Source organism: Ictidomys tridecemlineatus, chromosome 4, assembly GCF_052094955.1.
Source record: "Ictidomys tridecemlineatus isolate mIctTri1 chromosome 4, mIctTri1.hap1, whole genome shotgun sequence".
NCBI classification, from domain to species: Eukaryota; Metazoa; Chordata; class Mammalia; order Rodentia; family Sciuridae; genus Ictidomys; species Ictidomys tridecemlineatus.
Genome location: NC_135480.1, coordinates 126,917,097 through 126,940,264, shown reverse-complemented (window position 1 = coordinate 126,940,264; position 23,168 = coordinate 126,917,097). Strand labels below are relative to the sequence as shown.

The following is a 23,168-nucleotide window of genomic DNA, read 5'->3' as shown; positions in this document are numbered from 1 at the left end:
AAATCTAAAATAATATCAAATAGTAGTATAACCTTGTTATTTGACAATTCATAGGTAAATACCCAAAGAAATAGCCAACAGTAAGTAAAAGAGATTTCTTCTGGGAAATGTTTGGGCTTCTAGTTTGGGGATGTTAACTGTGAATATGACTATGTGGTGCTTCTAAAACCAACTGAAAAACAAATTCTTTCAGTATTTTAAAGAGAAGGAAATATAAGCCAAATCTGATGAGAACCTGTGAATGTTACTGTATTTGGATAAAGGGTCTTTACTGATGTCATTAAGGGTCTTGCGATTATCTGGGTAGAATTGAAATACATCATAATTGTCCTTCATAAGGAGATGGACGCTGATAAGAAACACAGAAAAGGTCTTGGGAAGACAGGGAGAGATTGGCATGTTGCAGCCACAGTGCAAGCAGTGAGAATAGCTATGAGAAACAAGGAACAGGTTCTCTCCAGTGCTTCCAGCCAGACTACTGCTCTTCTACCACCTTGAGTTCAGTCCAGTGAAACCAATGTTGATCATCTATGAGAGAATGAATATTCTGTGGTTTTAAGTTGCCCAGTTTATGGTAATTTGTTATAGCAATCCTAAAAATTAATACAAAGAGTGATTACATATGTTCTTTGGAATGATTTCAAATGTGTGTAAATGAATTGGTAATTATAGAGTGCCATGTTGAGGAACTGAGTTACACAAATGTCTGCAAAGGAAAAAAATTAGATTGAAATTAGAGGTATAAAGGTAATCTTGTCATTTCTAATAGCTATATGTTGATATGGAAATTTAGATGTAATTATATGTCTGCACAAACCTGTGTATACTTATGCTTACCCATATAATTATTAATGTACTTTATATCTCTGTCTTCTAAAGAGGCTAGAAGCACTGATAACCCCATTCAGAGTGAGCACACTTATCATTCCAGATCTTGCTCCTTAAAGTAGCACTGAAAGAAACTAGGGCATCTTGGAAAACTAGCTGGAACAGGGAAAGAACTAGATAAGTCTGCAACATCTTATACCAGAAATGAGAAACACTCTAAGATTGGTAGTAACATATCAATTAGACATAGAAGACAGCTTGAAGGGGCACTTGCACAATCTGAATTAGTGATCATCAGAGTAAGTAATTCTGATCATAAGTGAATGAATGGACAATTTGAATCCTTTTTTCTCTTCCTTCTGGGGATCAAACCAAGGGCCTCGTACATGCTAGGCAAGTTTTCTGTCCCTGAGTTATATCCCTAGCCCTTTTTAAATTTTTTTATCAACATGAATGGACAGTTAGATAATGATGAGCATATTTATGTTTTTTATTTTTTTAAAGAGAGAGAGAATTTTAATATTTATTTTTTTAGTTATCGGCAGCCACAACATCTTTGTTTGTATGTGGTGGTGAGGATCGAATTCCGGGCTGCACGCATGCCAGGCAAGCGTGCTACCGCTTTAGCCACATCCCCAGCCCAGTGATGAGCATATTTATATAGGTGTTTATTCCTCTCACTCCTCAAGTATTAATTAATTCAAAAAGAGGAGGAGTAAGTATAATGTGGAAGTCTGACATCACCTTTATCAGGTAATCAAAGAATATATCACCAGTTATGTATGAGTCAAGCCATTATTTTGCTAATAGACGCCAAAGAGAATATTGCATCATTTCTGTGACATTTCTAAGATTCATAATACACATCTAATCATGAAGAAACAAGCCAGCTTTACATTGAAAGACAGTATACAGAATTACTGGTCTGTTAGTTTCAGAGATGTCAGTATTTTAGAAATCAAGGAGAGACTGAACTGTTCTATACTGAAGGAGAGTAAAAGACAAGTGGAATTTATAATACTGACATGGATCTGAAGAACATGATTGGAATAGTTTGTAATATCTGAATGAGGTCTGTGATAGTAATTGGTCAGTATTAGTTTCTTAATTCTGATCATTATATTGCGGTTATGTATATCTTTGTAGGAATTATACTCAACATATTTGAGTACATAATTACTGTACTTACGATTTTAATGTAGGTTTTGAAATTGTTTTTAAAAATTCACCATTTTACCATTCATTTTTTAATTTTTATTTTGAATTTTTTTTTGGTACTGGAGATCAAATTCAGTGTCTCACACATGGTAGGCAAGATGCACTCTACCACTGAACTACATCCCTAGCCCTTTTTATTTTTTTTTATTTTGATACAGGGTCTCGCTAAAGTTGCCCAGGCTGGCCTTGAACTTGTGATCTTCTGTGCCTCAGCCTCCCGAGTAGCTGGGATTGCAGGTGTGCACCACCATGCCCAGCATTTGTAACCATTTTAAGTGTACAGTTCAGTGGTACTCAATACATCTACATTGTTGTGCAGCCATCACCATCTATCTACAGAACTTTGTCATCCTCCCAAACTATGTATCCTTTAAATAATAGCTCTCCATTCTCTCCTTTGCTTTCTACATCCTAGTATCTGACTTATTTCACTGGGCATAATGCTATAACTTTTTATAAATGGAAAGATAACCAAGAAGTATAGACTAACATAACCAGATCAGGACATCCAGAATCACATTTGAATAAATAACCTGTAAATTCCCTATGTAATTTTGGAAAGTTGTGTTTTTTAAAAATTATATGATGTCTCTATATATGGATACATTTTCATATCTTTGATTTTGATATCTAATTTACTTTTAAAATAAAAACACCAAAGCACATTGATACAGCAGCTCTCTTATCCAATGACATTGTGCTATGTATAATAACTTTTCTGTTAATGACCTAAGGAGTTTTAGTAACTGGGATACCTTAAGCCAGTGTGTCATAATGTTTTAAATAGCAGTTACATATTTTGTTTTTAAAATGCTTTAAATGTGGAGTAGGAAGTAATCTTACATAACATTCTTGTACTAAGAATGATTTTTTGGATTTTAGATAGGAAGTTATTTCAACAGGAAAACCAAAGTAATTTATATACCTACAGACTTGTAAAATCAGAATGAAGCCTAGAACTTATTTTGTGTGATCTGTATACAATTCAAAAAATTTAGTGGAGTATGCATTAGGTAATAGTGATTAGTTTTTTTCTGAGTTCATATTGTAAGGGGCATCCGAGCCTCTTGAGGGTACTTTGTTTGAGGGTACTTTAATAGGCTGAGATAAGTAGTGTTACAGACATGTGAAATTAGAAAGTGTTAGAGCAATTTATTTTAGCAAGCGATTGGTTTTGATAAACTTCTTTTTACTTTTCACGGTTTTCATTTCCTTGATATCGTAGGCAAACTCGTTTTCTAGCTTTCAGCCCCTCTCATGCTCATCTGTAGTCTGTATCATGAATAACTGTTTGATTAAAAATTATATCTTAGTTCTTATCTCTTTTCTCGACAAGTACTTTAATGTTTTATATGATTGTAAAGTCTGTCTGCATGAGATTAAACAATAGCTATTAAGAACAGCTTTAACTATTAGTATGTATAATGTCTAGATAAATACGGGGAAAATTTTTATGTTTATGCAGGGAATGGAGAGGGACTTACAATAACTTCTAACTTTCTGCATAAAGACTTTGTTTGTATGTGGTGGTGAGGATCGAACCCGGGCCGCACGCATGCCAGGCGAGCGTGCTACCGCTTGAGCCACATCCCCAGCCCAGTGATGAGCATATTTATATAGGTGTCTATTCCTCTCACTCCCTAAGTATTAATTAATTCAAAAAGAGGAGAAGTAAGTATAATGTGGAAGTCTGCTTTTGCCTCCTAAATTTGGAGAAGTTAATACTTAAAAAATTTACCTGAGGAGCAAAGAAAAGGAACCAAATTCTCTATCCTCCAGGTGTTAGAGATACTTTTCATATTTTGTCCTATCTAGTATTGTCTCCCTTAACTGACTTCTCATGCTTTAAGTCTTTCCTTTGTCTTCACTTCTAGGAATTTTTTACTCTATTTTTTTTAATAAGTTATGTGTTCCTGATACATCCTGGGTGTAACCAAATTGAATTATAAATATGTGCTATATTTGTCTCCACTGGGCTTCTGAGGGACGTTTGGTAATGGTTTAATACATAGTTCATTCACAGTCAGCAATGGGGTCCTTCTGGCATCTAGTGAGAAGAGGTCAGGAATGATGAGTACAGTGGCAAGATAGCTCATTTGTTTGGAATTAATATTGTTTTACATTGTACTTTTAAATTTTTTTAAAAAAAGAACATAGAAAATTTTTGTATTCATTTTCCATTAAATATTTACTTTCCATGGTAATCCAGTTTTCATGAGTATTAGTATCTATTTGATTTTCTACTTGTAGTATAAGGCTGAAAAAGATGTGTATTTTTTTAATTGCTTTTATTTTTTAAACATTTCAGTGGATTGCATCACAATTCTTATTACACATAGAGAACACAGTTTTTCATGTCTCTGTATATAAAGTATGTTCACACCCACCAATTCATGTCTTCATACATGTTTTTTTTTTTTTTTTAATTTATATGTGATGCTGAGGATTGAACCCAGTGCCTCACACAGGCTAGGTGAGCACTCCACCGCTGAGCCACAGTTCCAGCCCCCCCATACATGTACTTTGGATAATGATGTCCATCACATTCCATCATCCTTGCTAATCCCCTTCCCCCACCCTTCTTCTTCCACCCTTCTGCCCTATCTAGTCTAGAGTTTGTCTATTCCTCCCATGCTCCCTCTCCCTACCCCACTATGAGTTAATCACCTTATATCAGATAAAACATTTGGCATTTATTTTGGGGGGATTGTCTAACTTTACTTAGCATTATCTTCTCCAAGGCCATCCATTTACCCGCAAATGCCATAATTTTATTCTTTTTTAATGATGAGTAAAATTCCATTGTGTATATATGCCACATTTTTTTTAATCCATTCCTCTACTGAAGGGCATCTAGGTTGTTCCCACAGTGTAGCTATTGTGAATTGTGCTGCTATGAACATTGTTGTGGCTATGTCTATGTAGTATGCGGTTTTTAAATCCTTTGGATATAGACCGAGGAGATGGATAGCTGGGTCAAATGGTGGTTCTATTCCAAGTTTTCCAAGGAATCTCCATACTGCTTTCCATATTGGCTGTACCATTTTGCAGTCCCACCAGCAATGTCTGAGTGTGCCTTTTTCCCACATCCTCACCAACACTTATTGTTGTTTGACTTCATAATAGCTGCCGTTCTGACTAGAGTGAGATGGTATCTTAGACTAGTTATGATTTGCATTTCTCTAATTGCTAGAGATGATGAACATTTTTTCATATATTTGTTGATTGGTTGTATATCCTCTTCTGAGAAGTGTCTGTTCATGTCCTTGGCCCATTTATTGATTGGGTTATTTGTTTTGTTTTGTTTTGTTTTTGGTGTTTAGCTTTTTGAGTTCTTTATATATCCTAGAGGTTAGTGCTCTATCTGATGTGTAAGGTGTAAAAATTTGCTCCCAAGATGTAGGCTCTCTATTCACCTCTCAGATTGTTTCTTTTGCTGAGAAGAAACTTTTTAGTTTGAGTCCATCCCATTTATTGATTCTTGGTTTTAATTCTTGCACTATAGGAGTCTTATTAAGGAAGTTTGGGCCTAATCCCACATGATGAAGATTAGGGCCTACTTTTTTTTTCTATTATAGGGAGAGCCTCTGGTTTAATTCCTAGGTCCTTGATCCACTTTGAGTTGAGTTTTGTGCATGATGAGAGATAGGGTTTAATTTCATTTTGTTGCATATGGATTTCCAGTTTTCCCAGCACCATTTATTGAAGATGCTATCTTTTCTTCAATGCATATTTTTGATGCCTTTGTCTAATATAAGATAATTGTAATTTTGTAGGTTAGTCTCTGTGTCCTCTATTCTGTACCATTGGTCTACCAGTCTGTTTTGGTGCCAATACCATGCTGTTTTTGTTACTATTGCTCTGTAGTATAGTTTAAGATCTGGTATAGCAATGCCACCTACTTCACTCTTCCTGCTAAGGATTACTTTAGCTATTGTGGGTCTCTTATTTTTCCAGATGAATTTCATGTTTGCTTTTTCTATTTCTATGAGAAATGCCATTGATCGGAATTGCATTAACTCTGTATAGTGCTTTTGGTAGTGTGGTCATTTTGATAATATTAATTTTGCCCATCCAAGAGCAAGGTAGATCTTTTCATTTTCTAAGGTCTTTGACTTCTTGCTTTAGGGCTCTTTTATTTTCATTGTATAGATCTTTCACCTCTTTCGTTAAGTTGATTCCCAAGTATTTATTTATTTGCCAAGGTCTCGGCTTGGCACCAGAATCACGAGCCACCACACACCTTTGCAGGTTCAAACAGCAATTCTTTATTCCCGCTCTCACACCGCCTCCACACAGGTCCAGGGGCAATCCCGTTCTCCGTCTGCCCGCCAATTCACCTACTCCACGAGGCTATCTCCAAATCCCATTTTAATCTCACGAGAACTCAACGGGAACAAGCAGCAGGAACACCCTAATCCCAGCAATAATCTTCAATCTCTAACTTCCCTAAAACCCATTATCTTAAACTAGCAACGCCTTAAACTCAAGGAGCCAGTTACTTCCTCAAACCTGATCAGCTCTAAACCCGGATCCGCCTTGGTCCTCGAGCAAGGTCACCTTATTAAAGCATGCATGCAATGTCCCATCGAATGTCCTCTAAGCAGCATGGGGTACACTTGGCAAGGAAATTTTGATGCGTCATTCCTACTTGGTAATGGCCCTCAGCATTTATTTATTTATTTAGGCTATTATAAATGGGGTAGTTTTTCTCATTTCCGTCTCAGAGGATTTGTCACTGATATACAGAAATGCCTTTGATTTATGAGTGTTGATTTTATAACCTGCTACTTTGCTGAATTCATCTACTAGCTCTAGAAGATTTCTGGTGGAGCTTTTTGGGTTTTCTAGGTACAGAATCATATCATCAGCAAATAGTACTCATTTAAGTTCTTTTTTTTCTATATGTATCCCTTTAATTTCTTTTTGCTCTGGCCAGTGCTTCTTCAAGAACTATGTTAAATAGAAGTGGTGAAAGAGGGCATCCCTGTCTTGTTCCAGTTTTTAGAGGGAATGCTTTCAATTTTTCTCCATTTAAAATGATGTTAGCCTGGGGCTTAGCATAGATAGCCTTTATGATGTTGAGATATGTTCCTATTATCCCTAATTTTTCTAGTGTTTTAAACATGAAAGAGTACTGTATTTTGTCAAATGCTTTTTCTGTGTCTATTGAGATGATCGTATGATTCTTTGAGAAAAGATGTGTATTAAGAATAAAAGGGCAGGGCATGGTGGCACATGCCTGTAATCCCAGTGGCCTGGTATGCTGAGGCAGGAGAATTGCAAGTTCAAAGCCAGCCTTAGCAACTCAGTAAGGCCCTAAGCAACTTAACAAGATCGTGTCTCAAAGTAAAAAGGACTGGGGATGTACTCAGTGATAAAATCCCTGGTACAACAAAAGAAAGAACACAAGAGGGGTAGGGATGTAGCTTAGTGGTAGACTGCTTTCTATATATGTGGAGACCTGTATTCCATCCCCAGCAAAAGGGGGAGAAAAAAAGAATATTCTTGGAAATAATTTTAGATATGTGTTAGAATGCTTTGAGGAAAAATAAGTGGGATGTACTATTTAAGTATCTTGATTTTGTGCATTTATCATTAAAGCTCAAAATGTATTCATAGTGGTATGTAAAGAAGCTTCTTACTATATAGTCATTTACTTTAGTTCTAAAGTGTTATAACACTGCTTTATAAATCAGGAATGCAGACTATTTCATTATGATGGGTACAATCTTTAATTTTATTTTGAGCATTCTGCATATCTTTTTCAAAAATATTTTTCATTGTAGATGGACACATACCTTTATTTTATTTATGTATTTATTTATATGTAGTGCTGAGGATTAAGCCCAGTGCCTCACACATGGTAGGCAAGTGCTCTACCACTTAGCTGCAACCCCACCCTACCATTCTGCATATCTTGTCCTTTATCAAACACATATTCAGTGCCTGTTAATGAGCCAGGTATTTGAGACACAGCCAGTATTTCTGCTTTGAGGACTGCTGAGAGAGGTCTTGGGATATAGCTGAGGCGTAACCCCACAGTGTTGTAGTATGTAAACAAAGTATTATAAGAGGAGAAGTTATTCCTGCTGTGTCAAATCTTCCAGGCTAAGAATAAGAATACATTTTATATAGTGAGAAAATAGTATGTGGAAAAGATTCAGAACATATTTGTGCTTACTTAAGCTTACTGTGCTTAGGGAATAGGGAGTGTTAAAGGTGATTTTCAGATAAGGTCAAATCAGAACTGCTCGTACAGATGTAAAAATGAGCATATGATAAGAATTTTGTTAAATTCATTCAGTGAGATACCCTAATTGGTTCAGATGAAAAATTTTTAAATAGCACAATTTTATATGGAGTAATGAAGTGTTGAAATAAATTTCAAATGGCAAAAAAGCTATCCCCCCTCAGCTATCTATAGTTGATTGATTCTTATAGTCAATCGGACAATACACAGTTTTCTATTAGAATGGAAAATCTTTTTCTATAAAAGTACCAGGAAATTTTAGAGCACTTTCCAGTGCCCTACCAAAGAATATATATTATGGAGAATAGTGAGTCAATAAAAGTTTTGTGTTAGGAGAATGAAGTTAGGAGATAGAACAATTAGGGTTGTAGTATATAGGATTAATTTAGTATAGGAGCAGTCAGTTCAGGTAGACTATTGTAGTGGCACTAGGAGTGAGAAGGGTGGATAGATTCGGTAGACATTAGGATTTAGAATCCTTAAGTTATTGACTGATAAAGTAGATAAGGTAGTGAAAAGAGACATGGTTGCTAGCTTAAGGATTATAAGAATCAAGGGTTTTTATACTGAGAAAGGAGATATAGGGAGAGAGGCAGTGTTAGGGGCAAGATAAAGGTAGTTTTTTGATTGTGCCTTTTGAGATGATGTGGGATACCAAAGTGGAAATTCTCTTTTGCAGTTAGAAATCATAGATTTGGACCTAAGAAGAAAATTGTAGGCCTAGGATTTTAGTCCGAGAAACATCAGTTAAGTTGAAATTTATGTAAAGCTAAGTAACTTAAACCAGGAACAACTTAAAATGCACAATAGGAAGAACGCCAAGAACCCTGGGGGAACATCTTTGTATGATCCTGAGAAACAGTTAATGATATGTGCCTTAGGGGTATTACGATAATTTGGTTGTCACTTTGTTTTGAATTCTTTTTTTGGGGGAGGGGGTACCAGGGATTGAACCCAGGGGTGCTTTATCACTGAGCTACATCGCCATTCCTTTTTAATTTGCTGAGGCTGGCCTCGAGGTTGCAATCTTCCTGCCTCAGTCTCTCGAGACACTGAAATGACAGACATGTGCCACTGTGCCTGGCACAGGCACCTATACTTTTGAGGGTTGGTAGGCCACCTTTACTACCTGAGAAAGATGTATTTATCTGTATACTAAGACTGCCTTTATTTACCATAGATGTCCCCTATGTTGTGTCCCCCACCATCCTCCCAGAAACCCCATTCTCCTGTTCCTTTCTGTTGCTCAGGATGTTATATAAACTTCAGCCGTCTGGCTCTCCTTGAACCTCATAATTTTGTGAGGCTTCTGTGCCTAAGCACATAACAAAGATGTTCCCCTCCTGTTAATCTGTCAGTTTATTCATAGACAAATTATCGAACCTTGCTAGGCTTGTCCAAGAGCCACAGAGCTGTCAGGTCCCGAACCAACAAATCCAACATCCTTGTTTACAACAAACATTTTTTTCTGCTACTAGGAATTGAACCGAGGGCACTCTATCCCAGAGCTACTCCCCACTATTCACATTTTATTCAGAAACAAGATTGTGCTGAATTGCCCAACATGACCAAGAACTTGTGATCCTCCCGCCTCAGCCTCCTGAGTAGCTGGAGTTATAGGTATATACCACTGTTTTGGGCTGATTCCCTTTCATTGTTCTAAAATCAAATTCGTATAACTACAGAGGAGAAAATACTTTCTTTCTATCTTCTAAAGGTTCGATAATTTGTTTTGAATTATTAATAATGTACTTGCTCAGCTTTAGTTTTTTTTCATTGACATCTAAAATTGTATTTATTCTTAGGTTATAGCCAGCAGGAGAACTTTGATTCCAAAATTCATAATCCTTTATTACTTCTGAGACTTACATCCTCATTTTAGATTTCATGTTGAGAAAAACATGATTTGGAACTGTGTGTGAGAAGCAAAATCATCAGTGAACAGAGAATGGGAGAGAACAACTCGCCCTTAGGTCTCTTATAATATTTTCTTAAAACATCCTGGACTTATGTGATTATACCTCTGTACGAAATGCATTAAAGGATTCTTGAGGCTTGAGATAGCTGCTCTTCTGTTCTGGATTATTGCATAGCTAAATTTCAATTGATCCTGTTGCTTAGTAGTTGAGGGAAGTAAAGCCTACAAGTTTTTGTACTCCCATTTTACCTTTCTTCACAGTCCCATTCTTGGCTTGGAGTTCATTTTGATGGAAATCCCTTGCATCACCACAGCCACTACCATGTAGGTAGAAAGGACAATTTTGAAGTTATTAAGTCTGTTTATCTCACTTAAGGGGGGGCGGGGAACTGTGTTTAAATTAATTATAAATTGTAAAATCCATTTATAAGATTTTGTGGTTAGAATTTGGAGGTGCCTTTAGAATAGGCATTTTCCTTTTCATATTTATGCATTTGCAGTTTAAAATTCAGAGAAACATTGAAACTCTTTTTCTTTTCTTCTTTTTAGATCATCCGATTATGATGGGTTTTGAGCCCCTTGTTAACCAGAGGCTACTTCCACCCACCTTCCCTCGATATGCAAAAATAATTAAAAGGGAAGAAATGGTCAACTATTTTGCAAGATTAATAGATAGAATAAAAACTGTCTGTGAGGTTGTGAATTTAACAAATTTACATTGTATTCTGGTAAGTACAAATCTCTATTCTGCAATATAACTTTGGTTTAATAACATCACTTTTTAGAGTCTGATTGTCCAAGGGTAAATAATAGTGCTTACCTGTTTTCCCTGATAAGATAATTAAGTTGTGGGGAGGGAATACATATACATACATAATATTTAATCTTCATGAGGATTTTATATTGTCCATTGTAGAGATTCAGAAGCTAAAGTTTAGAGGGTAGGTAATTCACTATCCTTGATAGTGATTATTATTGTATATACAAGTTTTCATAGGTGTATATACAAGTTTTCATAGGTAATGAAAATGTCTAGATTTGGAATTTCATTTATAGTTAGTGGATCAGAAATAATTTAAAACTAGATTAATATGAAAAGAGCATAATAATTGGAGTTTCTCTAAGGTTTACAAAGGAAGTCTGAAGTGACATTTGGGAGTTTAAATATTTTTTAGTTGTAGATGGACACAATACCTTTATTTTATTTATTTTTATGAGGTGCTGATGATCCATCTCAGTAACTCACGTGTGTTAGGCAAGCACTGAGCTACAACCCCAGCCCCAGGTTCTGTTTTTCCACCTTTCCCCCTTCAATTAGGGAGATGAACCTAGGACACATACACCTATGTCATCTGAATATGTACAGTAGAATTTTTAAAGGGGGAAAAAATCAGTGTAAGTTGGACTATGGAAATATAATTTAAGATTTGGAATTTTATCTAAGTCTTGAAAAATGAATAGGATTGGATAATGAAAAAGTAGAAGAAAGGACTTTTCTGGGAGTATGAGCAACATAGTCACAGGTTGTCAGATCAGAAAGAAAGGCATTCTGAATGGCTTCATGTTGAGTTATGAGTTGAGAATTTGAATATGTATGGGTAAGGTGAAGCAAAAATTACAAAACCCAGATGATGTTGTCTTTCAATTGTATGTTCTTCAACATTGAAATGATACAAGTCAAAAGTTCCCCTTTGTCTTTGTAGGCTAATAACAGTAATTCAGGTGAATGATAATGAGAACCTTGAGCCAGATACTTGGCTGGTAATTATAGAAAGATCAAATAAAACCTACAATAATTATTTTTACACATTTATATTTTATCTTTGTAGTACATGAAATTTAGTGGACATAGCAAGCAGTCTACATAAACTACAATAGATACAATTATAGATAAACCAAATATTTCATTTTCTTTATACTTGCATCTCTAATATCCATAATAGTTATAGTATTAGTGGTTTTCCCATAGTTCTTACCGTTACTCATATACACTAAAATTTAGTGATTAGTGATTCAGATTCTACCCATTATTATACCTTCCATTCTCCTTTTTACTCTGACTCTTTAACACCAGAGGCACATCAGAGTAGCTCTTAATATTTTCTTCAACCCAGACAGGCTCTTGTTGGTCCTAGATATCTAGCAGAAAAATTATGGATCGCTTTGTCAGGGGGATGGTAGCATAAAGTCATACCATAATAGATGGAAGCTAGAGAGTCAGAACCGGACTGCTAGTACTGGATGTTGAAGAGAGTGTAGTAAGGGAGACCATGTATCCCAGGAAGATTTGAGACAGAGAAATATAGGTAGTAGGAGGGAAAGTGTGGCAGAGACCAAGAGGACAGGAAAAGTTAAAGAGAGGATAAAGGGACCACGTAGTCTAGATCTGTCTCAGAAACCTATTGCTATTACTATTAGAATAAAATGCCAAATTATAAAGAGTGCTTATGTATAAATAAGATAAACTAGATTGGAAAGTGACTGGATGTGATGGTACACACCTATAATTCCAGATGCTCAGTAGACTGAGGCAAAAGGATTTCAAGGGCTACCTGGGCAACTTAGACCATGTCTCAAAATAAAATATGTCTGGGTATGTAGCTTAGTGGTAGAGCACCCCTGAGTTCAATTCCCAATGCCATACACATAAAATAAATTATAATATTTAATGTTGAGAAAGGGAAATAGTTATTTTCCTATACTCCTATATCTCCAAGATCTTAAACTGTGGATTCTCTGACCCAGCAACTTTCTATCTAGAAATTCAGTATAAAATGATTTGAGATAGGTGCAAAGATGCATTAAAAATGTATTTGTTAAATTATTGTAATTTGAAAAACCAGAAACCCAATGCCCAATTATGATCTAATCCATTCTATGGTATGTGTAGAATATATGCCATACAGCCCTTCAAATTTTTTTTTAAATATTGACTTGGAAAAATGTTTATATTTATGAACGTTCTGTTTAAGGATATATATCCACTTATAGGTTCTCTCAGACAAAAAGAATATTTTCAGAGATGGAGACAAATTCAGTTTACCCTGTGCATTAACATGCACCTGTAATCCAAGTGGCTCGGGAGGCCAAGGCAAGAGGATTGTGAGTTCAGACCCAGCCTCAGCAACTTAGCGAGGTCCTAAGCAAGTTAGTGAGACCCTGTTCCAATAGAAACTATAAAAAAGGGCTGAGGATGTGGCTTAGTGGTTAAGTGCCCCTGGATTCAATCCCCAGTACCAAAAAAAGATAATATCAAATACCAAAATGTTAACACTGACTATTTTGAATATTGGAAGATAGTTTATTCTTTGCATTTTCTGTATTTTCAGTATTTTTGATATTTTGCATAAATATAGAAAAACACAATGGCAGGAAGGAGGGTAGAGAAATTAGTGAAGAGAAACCCAAATATTAGGAACCCAGAATATGAAACTTTTGGAAGCTATGGAATAATTAGGAAGAGTGCCTTATTTAAATGTAGTAAGTAATAGACTTTATGGATTGTGTTCTGTTTGGGATATGTGCTAGCTGTAAGAAATTTAGAAATGGAGGCCAGAGGCATAGCCCAGTGGTAGCATGCACTTAGCATGTGTGAGGCCCAGGTTCACTCCCTAGCACAGGAATGAAAGAGAACGAAGAGAAATGCATAAATGGCATACTGATAAAACTATGAAAATAAGCATAAGACATTCATTAGTTCACTAGATATCTTTGGGTATTTTCTTTGTGCTAGAGCTTGTATACCTTGAGGAGCAAAAACATATCATCTAAGTTGTCATAAGGCTTACAGCCTAGAGTAAGAGAATTCAGTCAGATAATCATACAGATTTGTGTACGTTTTGTATGATTTTGTTTGTAATTATAGAATTACAAACCAGATAGAGGTCTGAAAGAAATGAACATATGTATTGAAGGAACTGATCTAGATGATCAAGGAAGTAAAGGTAAAATTAATATTTGGAAGTTATATATATGTTAGAATGGTGAGGGTGAAGGACAGTTCCTGGTGAAGGAAGCTGAATGTTTCTTCCCTCAGGATGGTACAATCAGAAAACTCAAAGAAAGCTGGTAGCCTGGAGTATAATTGATGGAGGAGTTGGGGATTTGGTGAGGTTGGAGAAGTAAGCAGGCCAAGCATGGCTATTTAAGCCACCTTCAAGATTTTGGTTTTTATCATGGAGCAAATCTATTAGAAATTTATATAGGATCATTATAAGTTGGATAGTAGTAGTATAATTGAATTAATTTGCAGTGATGCAGTGGCTGTATCATAAAGACGAGATTAAAAGGCAACTAGTGTAAACATGGGAAGATAAATTACTATAGTCTAAGAAACTGCTAATTTAAAGATGGTAGTGCTAATGTAAGGATGGTAGGCAGATAGTGTGAGGTTAAGGGATCCATGTGTCAGCTGAAATTGGTAGAATATTGGTGAAAAATTAAAATATGGGACACGAGAAAGCTCTCAGGAAGATCTTTAGGCTTCTTAATAAGTTTAGGTGTATTCTTTTGCCATTCATTCAAATTGGGAACTTTTTAGGACAAGAAGAAAGAGTCCTAGTTAAATAGAATTTAAGGTGCTTTTGAATATTTTAATAGAGATCATTGATGTTGACAGTGAGGATAGAGATTAAAGTTATGTGTTAGAGATATAGTTTTTGAGTTTTTACAATATATGTAGTAATCACAGAATCAGCAATGATAAGATTCTGAGGAACAAAATATTATAAATTGAGAAAAGAGGGTTGTTTAGAATTAAACTTTCAGCCTACAGGTCAGACTATTATGTGACCAAAGAGGAGGAAACTCAGAAAAGTCCATTCTTTTATTTCACTGTTAACCTACAGTAGTGCCATAAGTTTTCCTAAGTCCAAATACCTATATCTAACAATTCCCAAATCAAGACTTAAGATATGTACATTTTAACTATAAAATCTGGAAGATGCAGAGCAATATGAAAATAATTACCATCCCCATCCCATAATCTATAGTTGTTAATATTACGGTGTATTTTCTCATATTTTTTTCTCTGTATATAAACCTATGTCTTTTGATCATTCCTCCAAGTCAGAAAGAGTAATAAGAATCCAGTTGAAGCAGGAACTAAAGTTCTTCCACTACTTACTAAGTTATTTATATTATTTTCATGGTGTTGAAATTTAATGTTGGTGTCCACATGATTCTATTAGTCAATTCTCTAAAAAAGATTTTAGTCTCTAAAATTATCCATTGTCCCTTTGATATAATTAGGCAATTTGTATAGAAATGGCCTTTGGCTCCTTCCCATGTTTTAACTGTAGTAGTTGGTCATTTTCAAAAATTGTGCTTTATGGACCTCATTTTCTTCTTTTATTTAATCTGTTAATAACTTTGCTTTTTCTCTATCTACTAGGACTTTTTCTGTGAATTTAGTGAACAATCACCTTGTGTTCTTTCAAGATCTTTGTTACAAGTAAGTTTCATTTAGTTTCAAAATAACTATTTTAAACATTAAGTTATATGTATTGATTGTTTTATTGACTGATAAACCAAAGGAAGATGCTTTAAAAGGATATTCCACAGTTAGCATTATATTTTTTTAATAGAATTATTGACTTTATTATATTATTGAGTATTAGATACTAATCAAAAATCATATGCTGGGCATAAAACAAGCCTTAAATAATTTTAAAATTTTAATATGTGGAAATCATACAAAAACAACTTTCTGACCATTTTAGAAGTACTAAAGTAGATGAGTAAGAGGAAATATCTAGAAAGATCTCCAAATATTTAGAAATTAAGCAACACACTTGTAAATAACTCATAGGTCAAAGACAAATTTGTAAGAGAAAATAAAATATTTTGAACTAAATGAAAATAAAAATATAGCCTCAAAATCTGTAGGATACAAGTTAAGCAATTTTCATTGGAAATGTATAGCATTAAATGTTAAGAAAAAAGAGATCTGGTGTTAGTAATTTTAAGTTTTCACTTTAAGAAACTAGAAAAGGAACAAATTACAGCAAGTGGAAGGAAGAAAGTAATAAAGGTAAGAACAAGAATCAGTAAAATCTGAAATACAAAAACAGTTGAGAAAACCAATGCAATCAAAAGCAGATTCTTTGAAAAAATATCAATAAGGTTGATGAACCTTTAACTAGATAGAATAATAAGGAAAAGAGAAAAGACACAAAATGATTAACATCAGGAATGAGAGGTGATATGACTGTAGACACTTTGCACATTAAAAGAATAATATGGAATATTATACATAACTCTTAGTCCATAATTCCAAAACTTAGATAAAATGTCTCTCTTCAGAGACACTACCAAAACTCATTTAAGAAGATATAGATAATTTGAATAATCCTTTATCTATTCAACAGATTGAATTCACAGATTTAAAAAAATATCCACCAGTGAAAACCCAGGCCAATTTTATATAGTCCCTTACAGAAAATAGAAGAGACAAGAACAATCAATACATGAGGCCAGCATTAACTTAGCACTAAAACCAAACATTTCAAACAAAAAAGCTATAGGCCATTTTTTTGTGTGTGTGAACACAGACAAAAAATCTTCAACAAAATATTAGCAAATTCATCCAGAAGTACATAAAAAGAGATAATTAGGTCATGACCAAATGGAGTTTTATACCAGAAATGCAAGGCTGATTCAGTGTTTGAAAGTCAGTGTAATTCACCATACAATCTAGTCCTAAAAGCATTTGACAGGATTCAGCATAATTTATTATTAAAAACTGAGCAAAACTAGGAATAGAAGAGAACTTGATAAAGAGCATATACAAAAAACCCTACATCTAATATTATACTTAATGTATAAGACTATTGTTTTCCTCTTGAGCCAATGTAATAAGACAAGGGGGAAAAAAAGGCACATAGATTAGAAAGGAAGAAATCATAGTGTCTATCTACACAACAGGATTTTTCTTTGTATAATGCCAAAGAATCTATAAAGAATTTTCTAGAACTGATGCTGAGTTTAATGAAATCATATTCTATGAGGTCAAAATATATATATATATATATCCTATTCCTGCATGCTGAGAAATTGTAGCATACTGTTAAAAGAAATCCAAGAACTTAAAAAAAAAAAATGGAGAAATAAATGTGTTTATGGAGTATAACAACTGTGTGTATGTGTGTGTAAGGTACTGGGGATCGAACCCAGGGCCTCACACATGCATCAACCTACATCCCCAGCGCAAGACTGATATTTTAGTGTGATCCCCAAATTGATCTATAAACTCGGAGCAGTCTCAGTCAAAATTACAGCACAAATGTTTGTAGCTTTCAAGAATCTGATTCTAAAATTTATATGGAAAGGCAAAGAACTAGAACAACAAAAAGAAAAATTCAAAAGGAAAAAAATAAAAGAAAATGGGAGAACTTACTCTGTGTGACTAGAAATGTAATATTGACAAAATGATAGAAATAACTATTTTGTGTGGAAGCTAGAGGAAAGTCCTCTTTTTAAAAAGTCCTCTTTTTAAAAAATTGCTCCTTTATTATATTTCAGTTTCGTAGTACATAATCCTTTATTGATTTACTACTGTGGTCAAGTAATTGATCAGTAATATGATTAATTAATTTTTGACAAAGGTACAATGGTAATTCAGTGGAGAAGTTATGGCCTTTTCAACAAAAATGGAAAAAGAACACTTTGGACAGTCATAAAAAAATAACATAAAATACATGAAAAACCTAAATATAAAATCCAAAGATATGAAATTTTTAAAAGAAAGGATAGAATCAAGCATCGTAGCATCTTGTAATCTCACACATGCATCAACCCAGCATACCTGTAATCCCAGCATCTTGGAGGCTAAGGCTGGAGGAGATTCAGTTTGAGGCAGGCCTCAGCAACTTAGCAAGAACCTGTCTCACAGTGTTGCAAGGGGTGGTGAGCAACCTAGGAGGCCGAGGCAAGAGAATGGCAAGGACAGTCTTAGCTGTGTATTGAAGCCCTAAGCAATTTATCAAGATCTTGTCTCAAAATTTTAAAAAAAAGTAAAAGAGGATGGAGATATAGCTTTGTGGTGTAGAACCCCAGGGTTCAATACCTAGTACTCTGAATGATAGGTAGATATAGAGGAAGGATAGGAGAAAATCTTTGTGTGGGGAGAACAACAGTTCTGAGATATGACATCAGAAGCATAATTGATGAAGAATTAACTTTTATTCTATACAAGACACTGTTAAAAAATGAAAATGAAAAATGTGATGATACAGAGTAGTAGAAAATCATGTCTGACAAAGGATTGTATCTAGAACACATAAAAGAACTCTTAATAAGCTTAGCATAAGAACAACCTAATTCTAAAAATGAGTGAAAAATTTGAAATTCAGTGTGAAAAGATACTCAACATGATTAGTGTTAGGGAAATACAAATTAAATCACAGTGAAATACTACCCACCTTTTACATTATCTTAATATATAAAAAAGATCATAACAAGTGCTGGCAAGGGTACATTGATGATGGAAATGTGAAGTGGTTTAGCTACTTGGAAAACAGTTCATCAGATTCTTATAAAATTAAGCATGCAAAGTCCTAGTTGATTCCCTAAGAGAAATGAAATCTGACATTCTCCCAAAAACCGCTGTTTAGAGCTATTTTGTTTTTGAACATCAATAACAGAGACAACGCAAATGTTCTTAAGCTGGGCAATGGATAAAGATACTGTGGTAAATATACACAGTGGAATACTCTCAGAAATACAAAGGAATAAAGTATTGATATACTCACTAATGCAGATGAACCTCATTGGCATCAAAGAAGCCAGTTTCAAAGACATCCTGATTTAATCTTACATTTTAGAAATGATGAAACAATGGAGTTGGAGAATAGATCAGTGGTTACTAGGGATTTGGTATGGGATGAGGTCTTGATTTCAAAGGGATCACATGAGGGAATATTTGGGATATGATGTAATTGTTCAGTACCTTGATTGTAAAACTAAACAACTATGCATTTGTGAATTCTAAAACTGTACAAAGTATGAACTTTAATTTATGTAAATTAAAAATAAAATGAGTATTAGGAAATTAAAGAAGTTCTGGTATATTAAACATTAAAACATTGAGATTATTAAAGGAAGGAAATTAAACACAAACTTATAAATATATGTTTTTTTTATTTTTACAAAGTTTGTGTGTATTAGCATTTTTAGCATATGTGTGACCCTGGGTTTGATCACCAGTGCCTCAAAAAAGTGATCAAATAACTTAATATTTTTAGCCATTAAATATTTTGTAACTTATGGAGTCCTCGTGTATGGGTTCATTTGACATATCCTTAGTACTGTCAACTCATTGATTAATTCTTGTATAGGGGTATGTTTATTTCTACATATATTTTTAAAATTCAGAATACATCTTACATAAGAATAAACAGTACTCACTGTGGATTCAGTGATTTATAAAAGTTTTCCACCAATTTTTATATTTTAATTGCTTGTATTTTGTAGTATTTAAAGGTAATATTCTCATGTCTCAGTAATGTCAATTTGTTTGGCAGCATTACTAATACATATAAAATTTATTTTAAGACCACATTCCTGGTGGATAATAAAAAGGTCTTTGGAACTCATCTCATGCAAGATATGGTGAAAGATGCACTTCGGTCTTTTGTCAGTCCTCCGGTGCTTTCCCCCAAGTAAGTGTTATAAGACAATTTATAATGTATGCATTTTTTTAAAAAAAGTCAAAAGTTCTCTGCACTCCTTCTTTACAAATAAAATATAAAAATAGTTTGGAATGTAGTCTCTATATAAAAATAACTCAAATCTTGTTAAAATTAACTCATCTCTGCCACATACTGTTTAAATTTGTCTTGGACTGTTTGTGCAAGGCACTGTTATAGACTTTGGGAAGTAATTATAAAAATAAGATATCTCTTTTTGATCTGAGTCTAGATAAAAATTAAAAGTAGATAATTGATCTTTAAATGATTATCTAGTAGTCATTGTTCTGGAAACATGTTGTCATAAGAAACTGGAAAAGGATGGCTTGTAGGAAAAAAAATCATCATTTAAGTTCACGTTTTAAGAAATGAGGAGGACTTTTCTGATGGGGAGAGAGGAACTGAGTGATTTTTATTTCTTAACAACAACAATAACAACAAAAGCCCAGCATCTGCAGAGGCATGAGAGTATGAAATATATTTTAAGAACAATTAGTAGTTCAGCCTTCTTACCAGCAATTTTTTGAATAAATTATGCCACATATTATGTGAAACTCTGGTAGCTTATTGTCTTAGGTTGGATTCCCTGGAAACAGACCCTGAGACTAAGATTTATGTGAATGTATTTTAGGAAATAATCCCAGGAAAAACTGGCAGGGTTGTGAGCAAGTGGGATCATCAAGTGCACTCCATAGATAGTAACTTTGGTTTAGTACTATAGGGCCTTTGAAAAACAGTGTGGTTGAAAACCTCAGAGTTGTTCTTCTCAGGGATAAGGGAGCTTGAGAATTTAGCCCCTATTCCCATTGGTAAGAACTGTCCCTGGAAGGATATACAGTGTTGGTTACATTCCTGTTTCATTTGAAATAAAAGCGATGATCCTTATGATTGGGCCTACAAGATTTGGTGTTCTTACGTCTAGGTCTTTCCTGCCCGTTCTCTGACTTTGTCTCCTCCCCTCCCTTACTGGCCTCCTTGCTATTCTTGGAACATGTGGGAACTCTTTTACTCTCAAGTCTTTGCAGAGAGTGGAGGGTAGGAGGGGGCATTTTCCTTAGAAATAAGATATGAGTGAGTCTTAGAAAACCCCTTGGTTGACACCCGAATGTCAAACTTCAATCCTGGAGTGTCACCTCAGTGAGAGCTGTTTAAAAATTGGAATCTCCACCTCCAATCCATTTCTGTTTTCCATAAAATTTTTTATGCTTTATAATTAACTTTTTATTATGTTTGTTTTCTATCTTTCTTTCTCTCTATTCCCCCAGTTAGAATATAAACTCCACAAACGCAAGGCAGGTATTTTTGGCTATTCTATTAAAATAGCCAGATGTTTTGACTGATGTGTCATAAATGCTAGAATGGTGTTTGGCATGTAGTAAGCACACAGTAAATACTTGTTGAACAAATGAATGGGAGGTAGGTGATAAGGGAATTTGGAATAAGATAGGAGTGACTCTTGAATGTTCTGGTAAGGTTTGGTTTTTATTTTGTGGGCAGTGAGGAACTATCATTAGACTGTTTTTGTCATGAATTTTTTAAGTTTTTGTGGATTGCTTTTTAAAATCTTTTAAAACTAAAAACCTTAACTTTAAAAATTTTTTTTCTCCACCTTTTTTATTGCTGCATTATAGTTGTACGTATGGTGTGATTTGATGTTAACGTATTTGTACATGCATACAATATAACAGTATAATTTAGCCAGTATTCTTCCACATCACTTCTCCCTCACCCTGCCACACTCCCCTACTTTATCTTTATTTCACTTAAAGATAAATGATAGCTGGGCATTGTGATGTTCATCTATAAACCCAGCTACTTGGGAAGCTGAGGCAGGAGAATTGCAAGTTTGAAGCGAGCCTGGGCAATTTAGCAAGACTCTTGTCTCAAAATATAAACTAAACAGGGCTGAGGATATAGTTCAGTGGGAGAGCGCCCCTGGACTTAATACCCAATAATGCAAAAAACAAAAAAATGGAGAGAGAAAAAGAGAGATACATGGTAGCCTTGCATCCCAAATTACCTGATGTAGATATAACAAATTTTTTTAATGGCTCCCAGATATTTCATAAAATGAATATAGTCTAAGGGAATAGGGTTACTGGGTGAAGAAACCTGTGTAGTTTTAACTTTAACAGATATTTCCAGAATTTCTTTTTAAAAAGATTGTAACAATTTCTATGCCTACCAACAGTATGAAAAGTTTACTTTCCATATGCATCATGAACAGCAGAAGGTATTACTCATTACTTTTAATTTTTTTCTGTGTGTTGAGTAATTTGAGCTCAGATATACTATTTATTGGTACTTATAATTTTTTAATAAGTTGCTTATAACTTTGCCCATTAGCTTTGTTAAGTGATTTATTTTTTGGCATATTTCTAAGAGTTCTTTGAATATTATAGGAAGTTAATTCTCTTTATTATCCCCTGATAGGCATTATGGATTTTTTTTTCCTTAATCTATTTTACCACATCAAAACTTCTACTTTCTGTATGGCCATTTTTGTCTGCTTTTTTTGTTGTTGAGGTAAATGATTTTCCTCAACTCATAGGTTATCCTTTTCAGCACTTAAATCTTTTTCCAAAGATTTTTCTGGTTTTTATTATTCTTCTGAAATATTTTCCTGTACTAGAAATGAAAATAGAAGTGCAACTTTATTGCATGCTTGATAGCCCTTTGAGTAAAGCAGAAACCATTTTTCCACTCTTGTTATAATGATGTCTTTATATTACTTCAAAATACCTTACATATTGGGATTTATTTAAGTTCCAGTGATATATTCTTTAAAAAAAAAATCATGCCTTTCTCTGAAGGTTTAATATCTGTTATATACTCCTGCACTAATTCTTTTTCAGGACTCTTTTGGTACTTCTTTGGTATTTTTATTCTTCCATAAAAATGTTAAGGATAATTTTCCTCAGGCTTTTTAAGCCTAGAATTCTTATTGGAATTAAATATTAATTTTAAGAGTTCTTATTTTTATGCTATTAAATCTTATGATCAAATGACATAGTATTATTTTTATTTGTTTTCTTCATGTGGATCCTGAGTGTTTCTTGATAAATCCTATGTAGTACCTAGGATTTTTTCCTCCTTTTCTTTTTTGTTATTGGCTGCTGTTGCTGTTGTGATAATTGAAATTTCTTTCCTAAGAGATAATTTCATCCTTTATTTTATACTGTATATTAGTTATTTCATTTTGTTTCTTTGTTTTCTAGATGCTAAAACAAAATCAAATATACAGTGGTCATAGCAAACTTGAACA

The 23,168-nt window shown here is 34.2% G+C and overlaps 1 protein-coding gene across 5 annotated transcripts in view; it reads left to right on the top strand.

The window, feature by feature from the left end:
* The window catches only part of Naa35 (N-alpha-acetyltransferase 35, NatC auxiliary subunit), a 92,146-nt gene that overhangs the window by 51,287 nt on the left and 17,691 nt on the right, over window positions 1–23,168 (top strand). For all 5 annotated transcript variants that reach the window (XM_040285605.2, XM_005337435.5, XM_005337433.4 and 2 more), the window contains exons 12-14: window positions 10,767–10,945; window positions 15,610–15,669; window positions 19,770–19,876. In XM_040285605.2, coding sequence (XP_040141539.1) covers window positions 10,767–10,945; window positions 15,610–15,669; window positions 19,770–19,876 — 346 coding nt within the window. The remainder of the gene's footprint in view (window positions 1–10,766; window positions 10,946–15,609; window positions 15,670–19,769; window positions 19,877–23,168) is intronic.